The sequence below is a fragment of the Carassius carassius genome, chromosome 49, assembly GCF_963082965.1.
Source record: "Carassius carassius chromosome 49, fCarCar2.1, whole genome shotgun sequence".
NCBI classification, from domain to species: Eukaryota; Metazoa; Chordata; class Actinopteri; order Cypriniformes; family Cyprinidae; genus Carassius; species Carassius carassius.
The window spans coordinates 7,409,507-7,427,102 of NC_081803.1; the positions used below are offsets into that span (position 1 = coordinate 7,409,507).

General features: G+C 37.1%; 1 protein-coding gene across 1 annotated transcript; it reads left to right on the forward strand.

The window, feature by feature from the left end:
- The first annotated feature begins 9,700 nt into the window (after positions 1-9,700).
- LOC132132273 (transcriptional and immune response regulator-like) lies at positions 9,701-10,559 on the forward strand. The gene is made up of 2 exons (XM_059544647.1): positions 9,701-10,241; positions 10,329-10,559. The coding sequence occupies exon 1, from the start codon at positions 9,909-9,911 to the stop codon at positions 10,209-10,211; it is 303 nt and encodes a 100-aa protein (XP_059400630.1). The 5' UTR covers positions 9,701-9,908; the 3' UTR covers positions 10,212-10,241; positions 10,329-10,559.
- The last annotated feature ends 7,037 nt before the right edge of the window (positions 10,560-17,596 follow it).

Here is a 17,596-nt window from a genome sequence, read left to right on the forward strand (position 1 = left end):
TAACTGAAATTGTAGATAGTATCAATGGTCCACTTGAGAGATATAGGTGGTGGTAATGCACTTATAAGTATGCGATCTGCTGTAAAGCAAGACGACGCCTCACAAGTCTGCTTTCTACCCGAGTTCTGACAGTTTGGACATTGCATGAATAAGAGGTGAAAAAAACGATATAAATACGGTTCGGTTTCTTGCATAGACCAATTGTTTTGTGTCTTTACACATCAATGTATCATCAAGAGCTGCAGGGTTTAATTTGGTTTTGTTTGTGTTTTTTTTATTTTATTTTATTTTTTTATTGTATGTTTTAGCCGTGATTCCCATCTACCTTCATTATAAGACTGATAGACTGCAACGGTGAGTTAAAAAGTCTTAGTTTGTGTTCTACTGAAGAAACAGTCACCTACATCTTGGATGCCCTGGGGGTAAGCAGATAAACATCCAATTAAAATTTTTGTGTGAACGATCCCTTTAACGCTTTATTCTTTGGGATATAAACACACCTGAGAGAGGCCTACAACCTTTAACAGGTACCAAAAGATGACAAGAAGATCATCACGACCACCTTTTCGTGTCCTCTTTTTAAGTGTTTGTCTTTTCAAGTCTTTGTTTTATGTAATGAGCCTCTGCAAACTATTGTTTTGTTTAGTTTCCTTCATGTTTAATTTAAAAGGGGATATCTGGTGTGAGAGAGTCAGAGGTTTCAGGTGGGAGGGTGGGTTTTGTTTGATATCGGAGAGGAATTGGGGCGTTTGGACCACTGACCCCATTTTAGGAGGGCTTCTGTTACAAATTCCAAACATATCTTACAGAAAATGTTTGACATTCTCCATAAAAGAAAGAAATACTAAAGTAAATATTAAAAAAAATGTTGGGGAAAAAACCGGTGTCCTTTCTTTATTTGTCTGTTTTGAAATGTGTTTTTGTAAATTGGACTGTTTCCAGGTTCTTCACCCATTATATTGCATCTGCTTTTACCGTTCAAGCTGCTGATCGATGGCAGACTCGTGTTTTGAGAGACCGGCTTTGTTGTTTTCTCTTCTTTATCCATGTCTGTGCTCGTCAAGGTTTCCTGTGACTACGGCATTCACATTTGGAACATTCTGTGCTTGAAGGATAGCTAGTGTATTGTTGCCTGTCTGAACACGGCCCACATATACACATGCAGGCCGGGTGAGGCCGAGATTTAATGATATCTCTGCTTGAGATGAAGAAAGCACAGCAAGACAGTGTTAAAGAACTATTCAAAATAAAATATTTGATGAAAAAGAAACTTTAACTTACATTTGAAATGTTGTCTAAGCATCTAATTGAAATTAAATATATATGCATGGTTAAACCTTATTTACTTTATTTTAATCTGATTAAATATGGTATGTTCATGTTGTTTACGTCCTTAACAAGAGGTCATAATCTAAAAAAAAGTTAAGTTTTCAAGCCCGAAGGTCTTGTTGAATGGCAGTTTAAACTAGTTTTTTTTTCAACTTCACACATAGCCTACTCATGTGAAGGATGGAGCCGAATACAAAATAAAATCACACTTCTGTTTTATTGAAAGGCTTTGAACTGGAGCACGCCCTCAAAAAAACATTTGTTGCACTACGCAATATTTCACAAGTGCCTGTTCAATAACCAACCTGAAAAAGGCTGAATGTCAGTTTCTTATTAGCTGTCAGCACATCATGTGGAACATGTAGTGAAAGCCAAACCACTCGCCTCATTTTAAAAATAGATCTGTTACCTGGACTGCTAGTTATTCCTTTTAACCACTCAACACAGATATAATTGCAATTATACACAAGTGTTTAATTAGTATTTTAAACACGATGAGTTCTTTTCATGTGAGGGTGAAAGATAATTAAAAATAATGTGTAATTTAAATGTACTTTAGACCCCATGAAGTCATTTTTACTGGAATGCTAAATTATTATTAGCTTATTTTTTATTTATTTGCTGATGCAGCAGTCCTGTCAAAGGTTTTCCAGTTACTTCTACTCTCTCTGGAGGATATATTATGTATGGATCATGACTTTAATTGGAAATTAGATACGCTTCTAAATATAAAGGTTCTCTGTTGGTATCTGTGAGAACCTTTAACATCTATGGAAGCTTTGTAAGGATTTTTACACTGTTCCAAAAGGGAACCGTGAGGTGTTGCAGGGTCACAGTGGTGGCTTTACAGTGCAGTTAACATCGATTTGTGTAGGTGGATCAATTAATTCAGGCTCGTTGCTGGTCAGGATTGTTCTCTTTTGTTTCTGTGAATTGCTTCACAAGCTCATTTTTTCTAATCTCCTGAAACACCTTGTCGCTGTAGACATGCTGTTGTCCGAACCACAAACTGGCTTATTTAACGTAAGCCAGTCTCATCCATTATGCTCAATGAGAAATGAGATTATCTAATCCAATAGATGAAATACAGTCACCATGTCGAGGATTTAATCTGAGGGATCATTTATCTGTACCTGTAATAATGCTTTTGTAATCTGATGGCAGCGGATGCTTTTAAAAATCTCTTCTATTCTTGCCAGTCCATCAAAAATGCTGTGCTGCTCAAGAAACATCTTATATCATCAGTTGAAACCTTATTTTTGTGAAACCTGTGATGAATAGACTGTTCAAAAGAACACCATTTATTTGAAATTAAATTTTTTGTAACATTATAAATATCTTTACAATAACTTTTTAGTAATTTATTACATCCTAGCTGAATGAAAGGATTAATTTCTTTGGTAACACTTTAAGGACCATTTCTCACCATTAACTAGCATCTTATTAGCATGCATATTACTAGCATATTGGTTGGTTATTATATATATATATATATATATATATATATATATAGCTTGACCCTGTTGGAGCTTTTTTTTTATAAAATAAAATGAGATCATCGTTTTTTGTGCAGATTGTGTGGTATCCTTGACTTAAAACATCCTGATCTGAGCATTTCATATGTGCAAAAGAGAATAACGTGTAAACGGCTCCACCTGCTGTCTCACTTTTGGACATTTTAAAACTGCTGATTGTACAAATGGAGCTCTCTCCTTCATCACACATATGAGTTGTAAGCCTATACATACTTTAACTGAGAACCAGTATTTGCTGATGAGGAAACTATGCTTGAACCGTATCGTTAAAGGAATGTTTGTTCACTTTGGCTTTAACTTGTTAAAGATGTTTTAAAAAGGCTATTTAAATAGTATCTACTTGGCATTGTGTTTAACTGTATAGTTAAATCTAATCAAACCGCAATATCTTAAAGAGATGGTTCACCCAAATATAGAACTACTACAGTTACAAGGGATTAATTCTGACCTGATAAAGTAACCTTGATCAGCATACAAACCCTGTTTATTCCTCTTGCTTTGTGTTCCTCTCACATTCAGGTCATTAGTAGGAATCCATGGCACAGCAACTGAAAACATCCAACCAAAGGTGTTCTTTATTTCATTGTTTGGGAACTGTTGTTAAAGGTTCAAATTGTTTATTGTGTACGGGTTCAAATTTATTTGTCCACATTCAAAGCAGAAACGCTGCACATGCAACACAAAAAAAATCTCAATGTAGACATATTTTGTGTTTTCAATTCAATTGAAATTTATTTGTATAGGGTGTTTTCCTAATACACATTTTCAAAGCAGCTTTACAGAAAATGAATGCATTTGCATTACAGTTTAGAGCGATCTGTCATCAGAAGTGAATGTGTCCAAGTAATGTTCATTTCATAAATGAACAGTTCAAGGTGATAGAATCATAGAGTTAGCTAACATGAATTAACTTCAGGCAGAAGCTCGTTAAAGTGATTATTACAAGAGTAATCATAATGATTACAATATAGATCAAATTTGGCAGCTTCAGGTTGGCGTCATCTGGGGTACTCGGAAGGGATCTCTTCAAAGGTTTTGGGACATCTGAAGTCTTTCTGTGAGGCTGGATCCATGCTGGAGCTGGTGAAATCTCTAGGTACCTCAGGATTGGCAGGGGAGTAGTGGCATTTGGAGGGCACAATCGTGGTCCGGGGACACCTAGATCAGACCGAAAGGGCACTTTAGTATCACTGATTAATAGTGCAGGGGCTCGAGCCCTGTTGCACGCCACTGCTCATGTCGTATTGACTGACTTTTTTCCACAGTTGAGGGTTGTAGTTTCGTAGCAGGGTGCCATGGCACAGTAACTGAGGAACAGGAGTGCTGTGGGAGCTTGTCATGCTATACGCAGCTCTACTCATGAGTTGAAAGCACCTCGGCCAGTGTGGGAATTGGCAACATAGCCTAATCCTAAAAAGGTCACAACCATGCTTACTACTTGCGGCATAGCAGGTTCTTCTACATCTTTAAAGGGATAGTTCACCCATAAATGAAAATTTTAAGTTTATCTACTTACCCCCAGGACTTCCAAGATGTAGGTGACTTTGTTTCTTCAGTAGAACACAAACGAAGATTTTGAGCTCAAACCGTTGCAGTCTGTCAGTTTTATAATGGAGGTGAATGGGAATCACAGCTAAAATATACAATAAAACTAAAAATAGAGGATGCGCTAAGGAGAGTTTGAACAGTTTGCGCATTGCTTGAATCAGAAAAAAAAAATTAAAAATGATATACTGTTCCGTTTCTTGCACAGACCGATCGTTTTGTGTCTTTACACTTCAATGTATCGTCACGAGCCACAGGGTTTCATTTGTTTTTTTTTTTTGTTTTTTTTTAATTGTATGTGGACCCACTTTATATTAAGTGGCCTTAACTACTATGTACTTACATTTTAATTAATAATTTAGTACAATGTACTTATTGTGTACATGTTTTTACATTGTACTTATATTTTTTTTAAAACTACATGTAATTACATCTGTATTTAATTTCTGTAATTACATTTATAATTACACTGTTGACCCATACTTTACACCTTAACCCACCCTTAAACTTACCCATACCTCCAACCCTCTCCTTAACCTTACCCCTATCCCACCCCAATAGCAGCAAAAGTGTTTTACAATACAATATGAACACAATAAGTACATTGTACTTATTTTTTTATGTAAGTACATAGTAGTTAAGGCCACCGAATATAAAGTGGGACCTTGTATGTTTTAGCTGTGATTCCCATCCACCTTCATTATAAGACTGATAGACTGCAACGATTTGAGCTAAAAACCTTCGTAGGCGTTCTACTGAAGAAACAAAGTCTCCTACATCTTGGATGCACTGGGGGTAAGTAGATAAACATCACATTTCATTTATGGGTGAACTATCCCTTTAAGACGTCAGTTTTAAAATTATTCTAATAAACATATTAAAGACATTTTCTAAACGTTTATTTGACATCTGATAGGAAACGTCCTATGTATTGCAGACACTAAAAAAAACACAAAAAAAACGTCTGGTAGATGTAAATGCAGACGTCAAATACCCTTATGATGTAAGTTTTCTATCATGGATAATTCCTACATTGTTTAACTTTCAAAATCAATATATGACTAACTGTTTCGACGCTTCAGTCGATTTTTCTTCATCTTTCTTTTACGGTTAGAAACTGGTGGATCAACTTCAAGTAGTCTGTAAGTCAACTGTGACTTTCTTTTCAGCCTCGAGAGAGCGCTGTTCTCAAGTCACTAACTGTGTACACTTTGCCGAAGCGGGATAAAGTGTCCAAAAACGGTCCAAGTGAAGAAGATACGAAAAGAAATATATCCACAAAACAAAAAAATTGTCTAAAAGACTATAATATTGAAAAGACATTAGCGGATGATATTTCTGTGGAACTACTGCGTGGCAGGAATTGCTATTTTTCCAGGGCACGTAAAGGAAGTAGACATTGCGTCGGTACAGCAGACTCACTGTTAGTTTGGCCTACTGTTGTCATGACTTCATAACAGTGCCCTCCTGTTGATGGTTGTCAGCCACATTATAAGCAGTGAATAACTGGGACTGTATTTTACATTAGAATTCTAATTAACAATAGTCTGTAGTAATTACTGTAGCCTATAATGTGCAACAGGAAGTCCGTGTGACGGGATCCTTCCTTCTATTGAATGAACAGTGCGATGTTTAATGTTGTTTTTCTTCGAATAAAAATCATTGGGAGGATTCTCACAGTTATCCAGTGCCAGATGTTACACTACTGTCCCAGCACTGGAGCCCTATGGGTGCTATACTGACCTTAGAAGGCCTTCCTAGAGTCTAGGCAATGTTCCCAACTGTTCCCCCTGATGTGAAGTGACATTCAGTGAAGTGACATTCAGCCAAGTACGGTGACCCATACTCAGAATTTGTGCTCTGCATTTAACCCATCCGAAGTGCACACACACAGAGCAGTGAACACACACACACACACACACTGTGAGCACACACCCGGAGCAGTGGGCAGCCATTTATGCTGCGGCGCCCGGGGAGCAGTTGGGGGTTCGATGCCTTGCTCAAGGGCACCTAAGTCGTGGTATTGAAGGTCGAGAGAGCACTGTACATGCACTCCCCCCACCCACAATTCCTGCCGGCCCGGGACTCGAACTCACAACCTTTCAATTGGGAGTCCGACTCTCTAACCATTAGGCCACGACTTCCCCAATGATGATTGCTCCACACAACTTTAATAAAAATAGCTTCATGTGATCTGTTTCCTCAAAAAAGTTGAGCATCAGAATAAAAACACATTTAACAGTGAAATACATATTTATAGTAGACCTTTCCCTTTCCCACCATACTGTATGGAAAGGACTAGAGTAACTTGTGGGAACTTCATATAAACACTAATTACAGAATATAATTGTTTCTCAAATGCTTTTTAAAAGGATAGGCGTATATATATATATATATATATATATATATATATATGTTTGTAATCTGTAATAATCTTGTGCATTGAATCATTTTTGTTGTTAATGTAACTGGTACCAAACAAAAGCCTACAAAGAATATTTTTATTTCATTTTCAGCTGTGGTTGTTAAATTTTGTATAATTTAACTTAATAAAAATACAACAATATATTTTTTTCTATGTCTTTTTAAATCATATTGATTTCATACTTTACAGTTATAAAATATTTTTACAATATTTTGCAGTACAGTTAATTAAAAAGTGTGATTCTTTATTGTTAAATTATAATCGTTTCTTCAAATATAGTAGCATTTTTCACTTAGTCAACCAAATAATAGGTTTTTATTGTAACATTTTACATTGTTTATTGTGCTACATTTATTAACATTTTTCGATTGTACAAATGGAATGAATAAAGAATATTCTTCTCATGGCACATGTACAATGCATGCACCGTCATGCGGAAAGAACAATCAGTGCTTATTTCTGAACATTATCTCAGAAAATGAGAGAGTTGCATGTTGTTCTTCATTCCCAAACCAGCATCCCTGATGAGCTCCATAGCAGTTTGCCAATGAAACAGCTCGTTTACTACGTAATGTCCTTCAGGACAAAGACAAGTGATGAAATATTTAAAGTTACTGCTGAAATTTTAAATAGCACTGGTCATTTTCATGACATGTGAAGATGAACATCTTGCAGGTACTTCCCAGGTGACATAAAACATTTATAAATGCTAAACTTGTAGACATGAAATAATCTGAGCTAAGCAATTTAGTGATCTCACCCTGTGTGTCACCCTCATCATCAATAAAACAGATGATATACACAAACTCATACTCGTACTTTACAATTCTTGTAAAGCAAGAAAACTCCAAAACTTAGGGTTGCAGTCAATATTCTATAACCTAATATAATCACGTCAATAATGATGATTTTGATAACACTCCTTTAAGTAGACTTACAATTAAAATGTTTGATTACAACCCGAATTCCGGAAAAGTTGGGACGTTTTTTACATTTTAATAAAATGAAAACTAAAAGACTTTCAAATCACATGAGCCAATATTTTATTCACCATAGAACATAGATAACATAGCAAATGTTTAAACTGAGAAAGTTTACAATTTTATGCACAAAATGAGCTCATTTCAATTTTGATTTCTGCTACAGGTCTCAAAATAGTTGGGACGGGGCATGTTTACCATGGTGTAGCATCTCCTTTTCTTTTCAAAACAGTTTGAAGACGTCTGGGCATTGAGGCTATGAGTTGCTGGAGTTTTGCTGTTGGAATTTGGTCCCATTCTTGCCTTATATAGATTTCCAGATGCTGAAGAGTTCGTGGTCGTCTTTGACGTATTTTTCGTTTAATGATGCGCCAAATGTTCTCTATAGGTGAAAGATCTTGACTGCAGGCAGGCCAGGTTAGCACACGGACTCTTCTACGACGAAGCCATGCTGTTGTTATAGCTGCAGTATGTGGTTTTGCATTGTCCTGCTGAAATAAACAAGGCCTTCCCTGAAATAGACGTTGTTTGAAGGGAAGCATATGTTGCTCTAAAACCTTTATATACCTTTCAGCATTCACAGAGCCTTCCAAAACATGCAAGCTGCCCATACCGTATGCACTTATGCACCCCCATACCATCAGAGATGCTGGCTTTTGAACTGAACGCTGATAACATGCTGGAAGGTCTCCCTCCTCTTTAGCCCGGAGGACACGGCGTCCGTGATTTCCAACAAGAATGTCAAATTTGGACTCGTCTGACCATAAAACACTATACCACTTTGAAATAGTCCATTTTAAATGAGCCTTGGCCCACAGGACACGAGGGCGCTTCTGGACCATGTTCACATATGGCTTCCTTTTTGCATGATAGAGCTTTAGTTGGCATCTGCTGATGGCACGGCGGATTGTGTTTACCGACAGTGGTTTCTGAAAGTATTCCTGGGCTCATTTAGTAATGTCATTGACACAATCATGCCGATGAGTGATGCAGTGTCGTCTGAGAGCCCGAAGACCACGGGCATCCAATAAAGGTCTCCGGCCTTGTCCCTTACGCACAGAGATTTCTCCAGTTTCTCTGAATCTTTTGATGATGTTATGCACTGTAGATGATGAGATTTGCAAAGCCTTTGCAATTTGACGTTGAGGAACATTGTTTTTAAAGTTTTCCAAAAATATTTTACGCAGTCTTTCACAGATTGGAGAGCCTCTGCCCATCTTTACTTCTGAGAGACTCTGCTTCTCTAAGACAAAGCTTTTATAGCTAATCATGTTACAGACCTGATATCAATTAACTTAATTAATCACTAGATGTTCTCTCAGCTGAATCTTTTCAAAACTGCTTGCTTTTTTAGCCATTTGTTGCCCCCGTGCCAACTTTTTTGAGACCTGTAGCAGGCATTAAATTTTAAATGAGCTAATTAAGTGGATAAAAGTGTAAAATTTCTCAGTTTAAACATTTGCTACGTTATCTATGTTCTATTGTGAATAAAATATTGGCTCATGTGATTTGAAATTCCTTTAGTTTTCATTTTATTAAAATTTAAAAAACGTCCCAACTTTTCCGGAATTCGGGTTGTAAAATGGGGGGGGGGGGGGTAATATTAAGCTATAAAAATTTACAAAGTTTTAAAAGAAAATGTCAGAAACTCTTTTAATACTTAGGGCTATAGCCCTATATATATCATCTCTTGCACATAAATGACTGCACGATGTAATTGATGCCACTTTATAAATCTTCCCGGTGCGGAAGTGATTTGTCATCTATCGTGGAGCGTTAGAGTAGGCTACTGTTATGAGGCAACTTCTTCAAAATTCTGATAGACAAAGCTGGACTCAAAAGAGGTCGCTTATGGTGAGCCACTCACTTCTTAATGAATTCTTCGGTAGTTCATCTTTGCGTCAGAGCAGTCCCCACAGCGCGTCCTGCTGAGCGCAGCGGCGAATGGGCGGTCACTAGCCGTCCGTATGACGTCAGCTCAGAAGGGAATTCAGTCCTCTATAAAAACCGGCTGTTCTCAATGCTGGAGTTACTGAGAGCACAGCCGCTGCTATCAAACACAGGACGTCTCGAAAACGGTCTATTTCAACCGCCATGTCTTCATACGCGTCTTCAGACTCTCGTCGCGTCAGTCCCGCCGTGAACGGCGTCAAATTCGACACGGCTCACCGCAAGAAAGCCTCGCCGAACATCTTCGAGAACGTCAACCAGGACGTCCTGGTGAAACTCTTCGAGAAAGCCGGAGACCTGAAGGCGGCGGAGAGAGCCAGGAGCATCCTCGCGCTGCACCAGGATCCCGAGGGCGTCTCCAGAGCGCTCATGGCTCTTCAGCGGGACAAGAAAGACACGTGTCTGCTCATCACCGGACTGACGCGCCAGGCGCTCAAGTTTCGTTGAGGGAAGGTTTCGTTGGGAAGCTGTGCAGAGGTGTGCACAGAGAAAGAAATGATCACTTATGCTGGAGGCTGGTGTTCCTCAAGGCTTTGTGCTGAACTTGTGATGGTTTCCTTCCAGAGTCATGTTGGTGTGCTGTGAGAACACAGAGAGAGGAGACTGAACTGATCCAGTTCAAAAGTTGAGCTTGAAGACACCTGAGTATTGCTGCTTCTTAACACCTTGGAGAACACTTGAAATATGGACTGATGCCAAAGGGTGAAATTTGCTTATGAAGAGGTTCGGGTTCTATTGTCTGAATTGCCATGTTACGGTCTGCTAAAAAAAATTAAAAAAAAAAAAAACTAATAAAAACAATTAAATAATTTATCTCATGATTCTTCCTTTTTCTTAAAATGTGTTTCCCTTGCCAGTCAGTCAATGAGTCAACACTGTCAAATAACAAAATATGGGAAATATTAATATTAATAAACCTTGAATGAATGTCTGCAGGGTTGTTTCGAAACAGATTTCAGCTCCATCTGTTAAATTCAGAGTTGACAAAACAGTATTTTGTATAGGCATATGCTTTAAATGCTTGTGCATGTGCTTTTATGGTGTTGTTAATGTACTAACTTAAAATGAAGAAAATGATGAAAAAAAATATATAATTCAGTGATAGAAAATATAATCATAAAGGAAATATAAAAAATATGAATTAGGCTATATAAGGGGGCGCTTTCGGGGCTTAAGCTACTGATGGTAGCCTTTGTCACTTTGGTCCCAGCTCTCTGCGGGTCATTCACTAGGTCCCCGTGTGGTTCTGAGATTTTTGCTCACCGTTCCTTTGGTCATTTTGACCCCACGGGGTGAGATATTGTGTGGAGCCTCTTAAAGAACTTGTTACAGGTCTGTGAGAGCCAGAAATCTTGCTTGTTTGTAGGTGACCAAATACTTATTTTACACCATAATTTGCAAATAAATTCATAAAAAATCCTACAATGTGATTTTCTGGATTTTATTTCTCATTTTGTCTCTCATAGTTGAAGTGGACCTATGATGAAAATTACAGGCCTCTCTCATCTTTTTAAGTGGGAGAACTTGCACAATTGGTGGCTGACTAAATTTTTTTTTTGCTCCACTGTATGTCAGAGTTTGTAAAATCGTAGTAAATTTGTGTCGTGTGTGGCTGCCTCCATGCGATTTTCGGATAAACCTTCATAATCGCACCACGTACGCTTGCCTTTAGTCAATTAACATGCATTATAAATGTACTTTATTTTTATATTTTTTAAAAATGCCCGAAGTGGCTTGAAGAACACAGATAAACCATATAATGCTGCAATCGTATGCTTATTATATTGGTGTTTCATCAAGTAAAAGTCTCTATCTGTATTTAATTCAGTCACAGCCATAGCTGGATGTGTAGCATAAGGGATTTATAAAACTTTGTCCATATAAGGGATTTCCTGGAGCATCATGGGTTCTATTACTTCAGTGAGTCTCACTTGTGGAGTTAATGCACGAGGACGCCCACCAGATACCAGTTAAATAAAACAGACACAATAAGTGTGTATACTCCTTATTTGGGTAAAAATAGGAAAGATTATACTTTTCTCGAAAAGAAAGATACTCTCTAGCACCGACCAGTGTTGCCAACTGCTTTCAATTGAAAGTTGATGAAATCATAAATGTGAGTTCACTGATCCATATACATATAAATATAGATCAGTAGGAGAGCGATTGGGAGGGATGAGGAAGTGACAAAATCACTAAATTGGCAACATTGTCACATTGACTACAACATCATTTATGTGAACACACAGTGTGTGTGTGTGTGTGTGTGTTCACTGCTCTGTGTGTGTGCACTTTGGATGGGTTAAATGCAGAGCACGAATTCTGCGTATGGGTCACCATTCTCTGCTGAATGTCACATCACTTTCACTCACTTATAATTTCATTGGTCCTCTTGTTTTTGTATATTTTCATAATTTATTTGTATGACAGCATGGCCAAAAATTATGATCACACAATTTGACGTTTCATTGCATTATCACAAATAAAACAGCTGACTCTTTTTTTTTTTATTATTATTGGGGTGAAGATGTCAGAAATCACTTTTGTCCACTACTATATAGCAGTTCATTGACTTTCCAACTAACCGCTAAACCATGCTCCAAAAAAAGCCACTTTTATGAGGATTTATTGAGGACTTTGTTGGAGCCATTGTTGGAACTCACGTTCACATCGTGGCTCCAACTGTAAACGAGGAGACATACCAATAGAAAATAAAGCATCAGTAATAATTAGTGATCATTGCTGCTTTATAAAAGTCTCCCACTCTTAGAAAAGTCCTACTTTTTACTAAGAATTTTTCGACACTTAAGTAAAGCTTAAGACTATTCTTAAGAGTGTTTCTGAGAAGTTTTATATGGGCCCAGATCGTGATCTTGATTCAAACTGAATTGTACAACAGTGATGACAGCAAAGACGGCAGTATATACTGTAACAAGTTCAATCACATATCATTATTTCTGTCTTAAAAACATTACAATAATTAGAGTACTGGGATAAAAGATAATAGTTTGTATATAAACACTGATTTCTTAAGCATTTCAGCAAAATGTTAAATAGGCTATGTGTAGTTGCATTTTTAATTATTATTTATAATTAATTGCCGCTGAAATTTCACTAATGTGACTTTTTTACTATACATGTGATTTCAGGGTCATGTGATGTCATCATTTTAATAAAATAGAGAAACTTAAATGAAATAATCTCTCTGACTTCAAGTGTTCTGTATATCTTAAGGCCAGTTCACACCAAGAACAACTAAACAGTGTCCACACCAACAGACCATAACTCTCTGTTCAGCTCTGTCCTCTGTCCCTTTAAGAAGCTTGGAGTCTGACTGGATGTCAATGTTTTTATCGTTCATCGTTCATGAAATGATATCTTTAGCTGTGGTGGGGACCATAGTAAACTATGATGTGATGCTAGAAATCTTTTCAGCCAATCATTCACCATAAATCAGTCCCAGCAGATGTCACAGAACTAACCGTGTCTGTTCTCTGAGATAAGACTGTTTCCTGATGTTGACAGTCAGCTGTTATCCATCAGCAACAGTCAGTTTCTTCTCGTTTAATCCAGTCTTCACATGCTTTTAAAGTTAGATATCAGTATGGATCATATGACAATGTTTTCACAAAGTATACATATGGAAAGTTTTAATCCAGTTTCAAGAAGACTGTAGGTAGTGATCGTGTGGCCCGTCTCACATGCTTTATTTTATGAAACAAAAGCAAAACAGTTTAACCAAAATACGTTTAAGTACCAAAACCATTGTTTACCACTGGACTGAATCTATAATCAAGTTAAAAACTCAGATTTTCTTTGTCTCTAGGGGTATTATTACTAAAATGGGTGTTCATTTATTGTCAAACCGAGGATCACATTACCTTGAATCTAACTGTCTACCCTCATTTAGTCTGACTCAAAATACTCTCCAATTACGTTTTGTGTTTACAGACCCAACCACATTAAAGTGTTTTGAGGCGAAGAAAGCTGACTTTTCAGATTTATGTATAGTCTCAAAAATATCTCAAAGGTGGCACCAGCGGAATGTGTGTCAGTCTTCTGTAGTAAATGTATATATTTAATAATAATTACATATTAAATATATAACATGTATTTAATAACAGTAACAACTTTTATTATTATATTGTTGTTTTGCTGGGTATTTTTCTTCTTGTTGCATTAATTCGACATGAGGAAGGGGAACTTAAAGTTAAACTAAGGGTGGTCATACTTCATCATTTTTATAGTCACCGTGACCCTTCCAATGAGTCAAGATGAAACACGAGGACACAAACACCCCCGCAGCTCTCTGGACAATCCTGTTCATTTAAAGTAACTATATGTCATGGTTTATTGCATTTTCATTAGACTGGCATAATCAGATTAAGTAATGAATTTACAACTGAAAGGAGTGTGTATGAAGATGAATAATCTCTGGCTGTCTTGAATGCCTCTCAGGGCTAAATTCTTCCTTGGAAATTAAATGTAATCCCACGGTCAGCTCAACATCTGTTAGACGGAAAAATGACCCAAAGATAGACTTTGTAGGAATACTATTCATACTTTTGGTCCTGTCTGAATTACTGAGTTCTGCAGAAAATTCCAATTGTTAGTTCTTGTCTCCATTTGGGGGATGCTTGTCTTGGTCTGGGTCCTGGGTGAATGTTCCAAGAAGATCGGGGCGCTTCTGAAGATCTGAGCCTTTAGTGTGGAGAGCTTTAACTTTTAGCTGGAGTGCTGTCCTCTTGAGGTTATTCTGTGCCATTTTTATATTCTTCTGTATACAAGAATGTTTTTCATCTATTATAATAGACAAATGATATAAAATACATTTTCAATATTTTTGAAAATGTAAAGTGATGCAGACTTTGAAGTTGAGCACCATATTTCAAAAAGGTCAAAATCACAATAAATATTCTAGAGAGAATATAAGATTGGTCCTGTTTTATAGTCAGAAGACCTCTTGGTTTTATGTTGTAGGTAAAAATTGCTTTCCAGTGTTTTCTTATAGTCTGATATAATGTACATACTTTTCAAGCTGAGGTTGAACCATGTTAATACACTATATCTGGTTTGATATATTAGACTCACTTTAGTTTGTAAATGATTAGTTTAGTACAGTCAAGTAAAATAGATCTGACTGGTTCATTCAGCAGGGTTGACTCTATATCAAGATCATTTTGTGCTTTCTGTGCAAAAGTATGCGGATGACTCCACCTTCTGGACAGTAAAGGATTTCCACCTTTCGTATTTTCATTGTGTTTTTCTTTTTTTCCCCCCTTTTTTAATGTACCAAAACCACTTTTTTTCAATTAGAACTGTCTGTCCGTCCATTGAATTGTAATTCTTTCAAATATCGCTGAAATCAAAAGGATAGTTCACTAAAAATGAAAATTCTGTCAAACATCCAGTACTGGGTGTTTACCGTGTTCAGCTTTCCAAAGAACCCAGCGTTACACGAACAGTAGATGCAGTCAGGGGCGTCATGCATTCGTGATTTTTGAGGGGGCACATTTGGGGGGGGGGGGGGGGTCGGGAGTATAAATCATTCTACGAAAGCACTGTATAACTGATATAGGCTTATTTTTTTATTATTTTTTTTTTCCTTTTTATTCAAAACAATTCCAAACATGCTTAATATATCAGGAAATATCTCGTTTCTCAAATATGTGTAGGTAAACGCGTTTTGCACCTTTATAGATTGTTATTTGATCAATATATGGAAATGTAGTGTAATCTATTAACTACACATAAAAACCTGACTTTTTACTTAAGTGCCATATCATGCCATAAAATATTTTTAATACGACTGAATTTGCATTTAATGTAAATTTTAATAACAATATTGTAAGATACTTATTTTAACACTTTCATTTTACAGAGAGTAAAGAACATTTAAATTATCAAAAAACATTTTCATTCAGTCTAGCCAGAGTTCAGGCACTCTCAAAAACTCCCATTAAAATCACTGAAGCACTTTACATTATGAAACGAATATCTTACTTACATTCGTACGCACATATGCACTTTTTGTTGTTTCTGATGAGAGAATTCGCTAAATAATTCAGTCAGCGAGCAAGTGAACAAAACACCGCGTTTCAGTGATGACTCTTCTGGACGTCTCTCATTGGCCATTGCATCCATAAGCGCAACAGAATCGTTTCTGATTGGTTATCATGAAGCGTTGTACAAACGCGTCTGTCTCTGGCTCTGCGCCAGCCAGCGAATGCAGATTTGAATTTAGCAGCTGATGCTGTGCACTGAACGATCTAATCACACCGCTGTGATTGTATCAAATATATAAAAAATATTATTCTGCAATTTTCTTTTTTCGTTTGGAAGCTGCATTTAAAATCCACTTGGCTCAGAAATCTGAGGGGGCACGTGCCCCCTCACTTTGAATGGGCACGACGCCTCTGGATGCAGTTTGTTTTTCCAGAGCAGCGACGGAGTGTATCAAGTGCGTTTGTGTGTTCTGGTCATTTCAGTGACAAATGTTTTATAAACAAGGCCCAAGTCGACGCTGGATTTGCACATCGTTTGCTATTAAAACATGGAGCGGTCCAAGTCATAAAAGACCCCATTCATGTAAGAACAAATGCATCAGATTTCTGTCTTTTGTTGGAAATCAGCACATAAGTGAATATATGTTAATGGAAACAACACGAAACATCAGTATTATAGCTCTGCTCACGGCATGCCTCCAGGAGCTCAGCTTTTTCTGGAAAGAATCAGAAAGCTGTATTTTTCTTTTATAAATATGATAAAACAATAGACTTTTTGGATACTTACTACTCTATAGGTTCTCAAGATTAACATGAGATTAAGTGAAAGTGTGTCTGTTATGTACCCTTTAAGATATTTTAGATTTAGTCCGAGAGCTTCCTGTCCCTCCATTGAAAATGTATGTACGTTATACTGTCCATGTCCAGAAAAGTAATAAAAATATCATCAAAGTAGTCCATGTGACATCAGAGAGTCAGTTAGATTTTTTTGAAGCATCTAAAATACATTTTGGTCCAAAAATAACAAAAACTATGACTTTATTCAGTATTGTCTTCTCTTCCGGGTCTGTTGTAAGCATGTTCACAACACAACAGTGTATGATATCCGGTTCACGAACGAATCATTCGATGTAACCGGATCTTTTTGAAACAGTTCACCAAATCGAACTGAATCGTTTTAAACGGTTCGCGTCTCCAATAAGCATTAATCCACAAATGACTTAAGCTGTTAACTTTTTTTTAATGTGGCTGACACTCCCTCTGAGTTCAAACAAACCAATATCACGGAGTAATTCATTTACTCAAACAGTACACTGACTGAACTGCTGTGAAGAGAGAACTGAAGATGAACACCGAGCCAAGCCAGATAACGAACAAAACATTGACTCGTTCACAACTCAAGAACCGGTTGCATCGGAGCCAGTGAATACCACAGCCCTCAAACCCCAACATATGGAAGAATTTTACCCTCAAAAACTCCAGGAATGACTGAAAACAAACATGTTTACAAGCGTGCCCTCGAATCTCTTTAATGAATGACACTAGATGACTATCACAACCAATTTAGTGGCTTGTTTTTACCAGTGAAATATGCAATGGTCAAATTGAAGGAGGCAGTCAGTTCATCTCAAGAAATAAAAGTCAGATGGACTTGCAAAGACAGCTAGAACATCAAAGGACATGGGTGCTTTGTTTTTATCTGGAAGATATAGTGGAATATTTGGTGTATTGTGTTATACTGTACATGTTGGTCTTACTGTCAGCGTGAGGAAATCCATTAAGCACTGATACTTCTACCTTCAGAAAATGTGGTCCACAAATTCTATT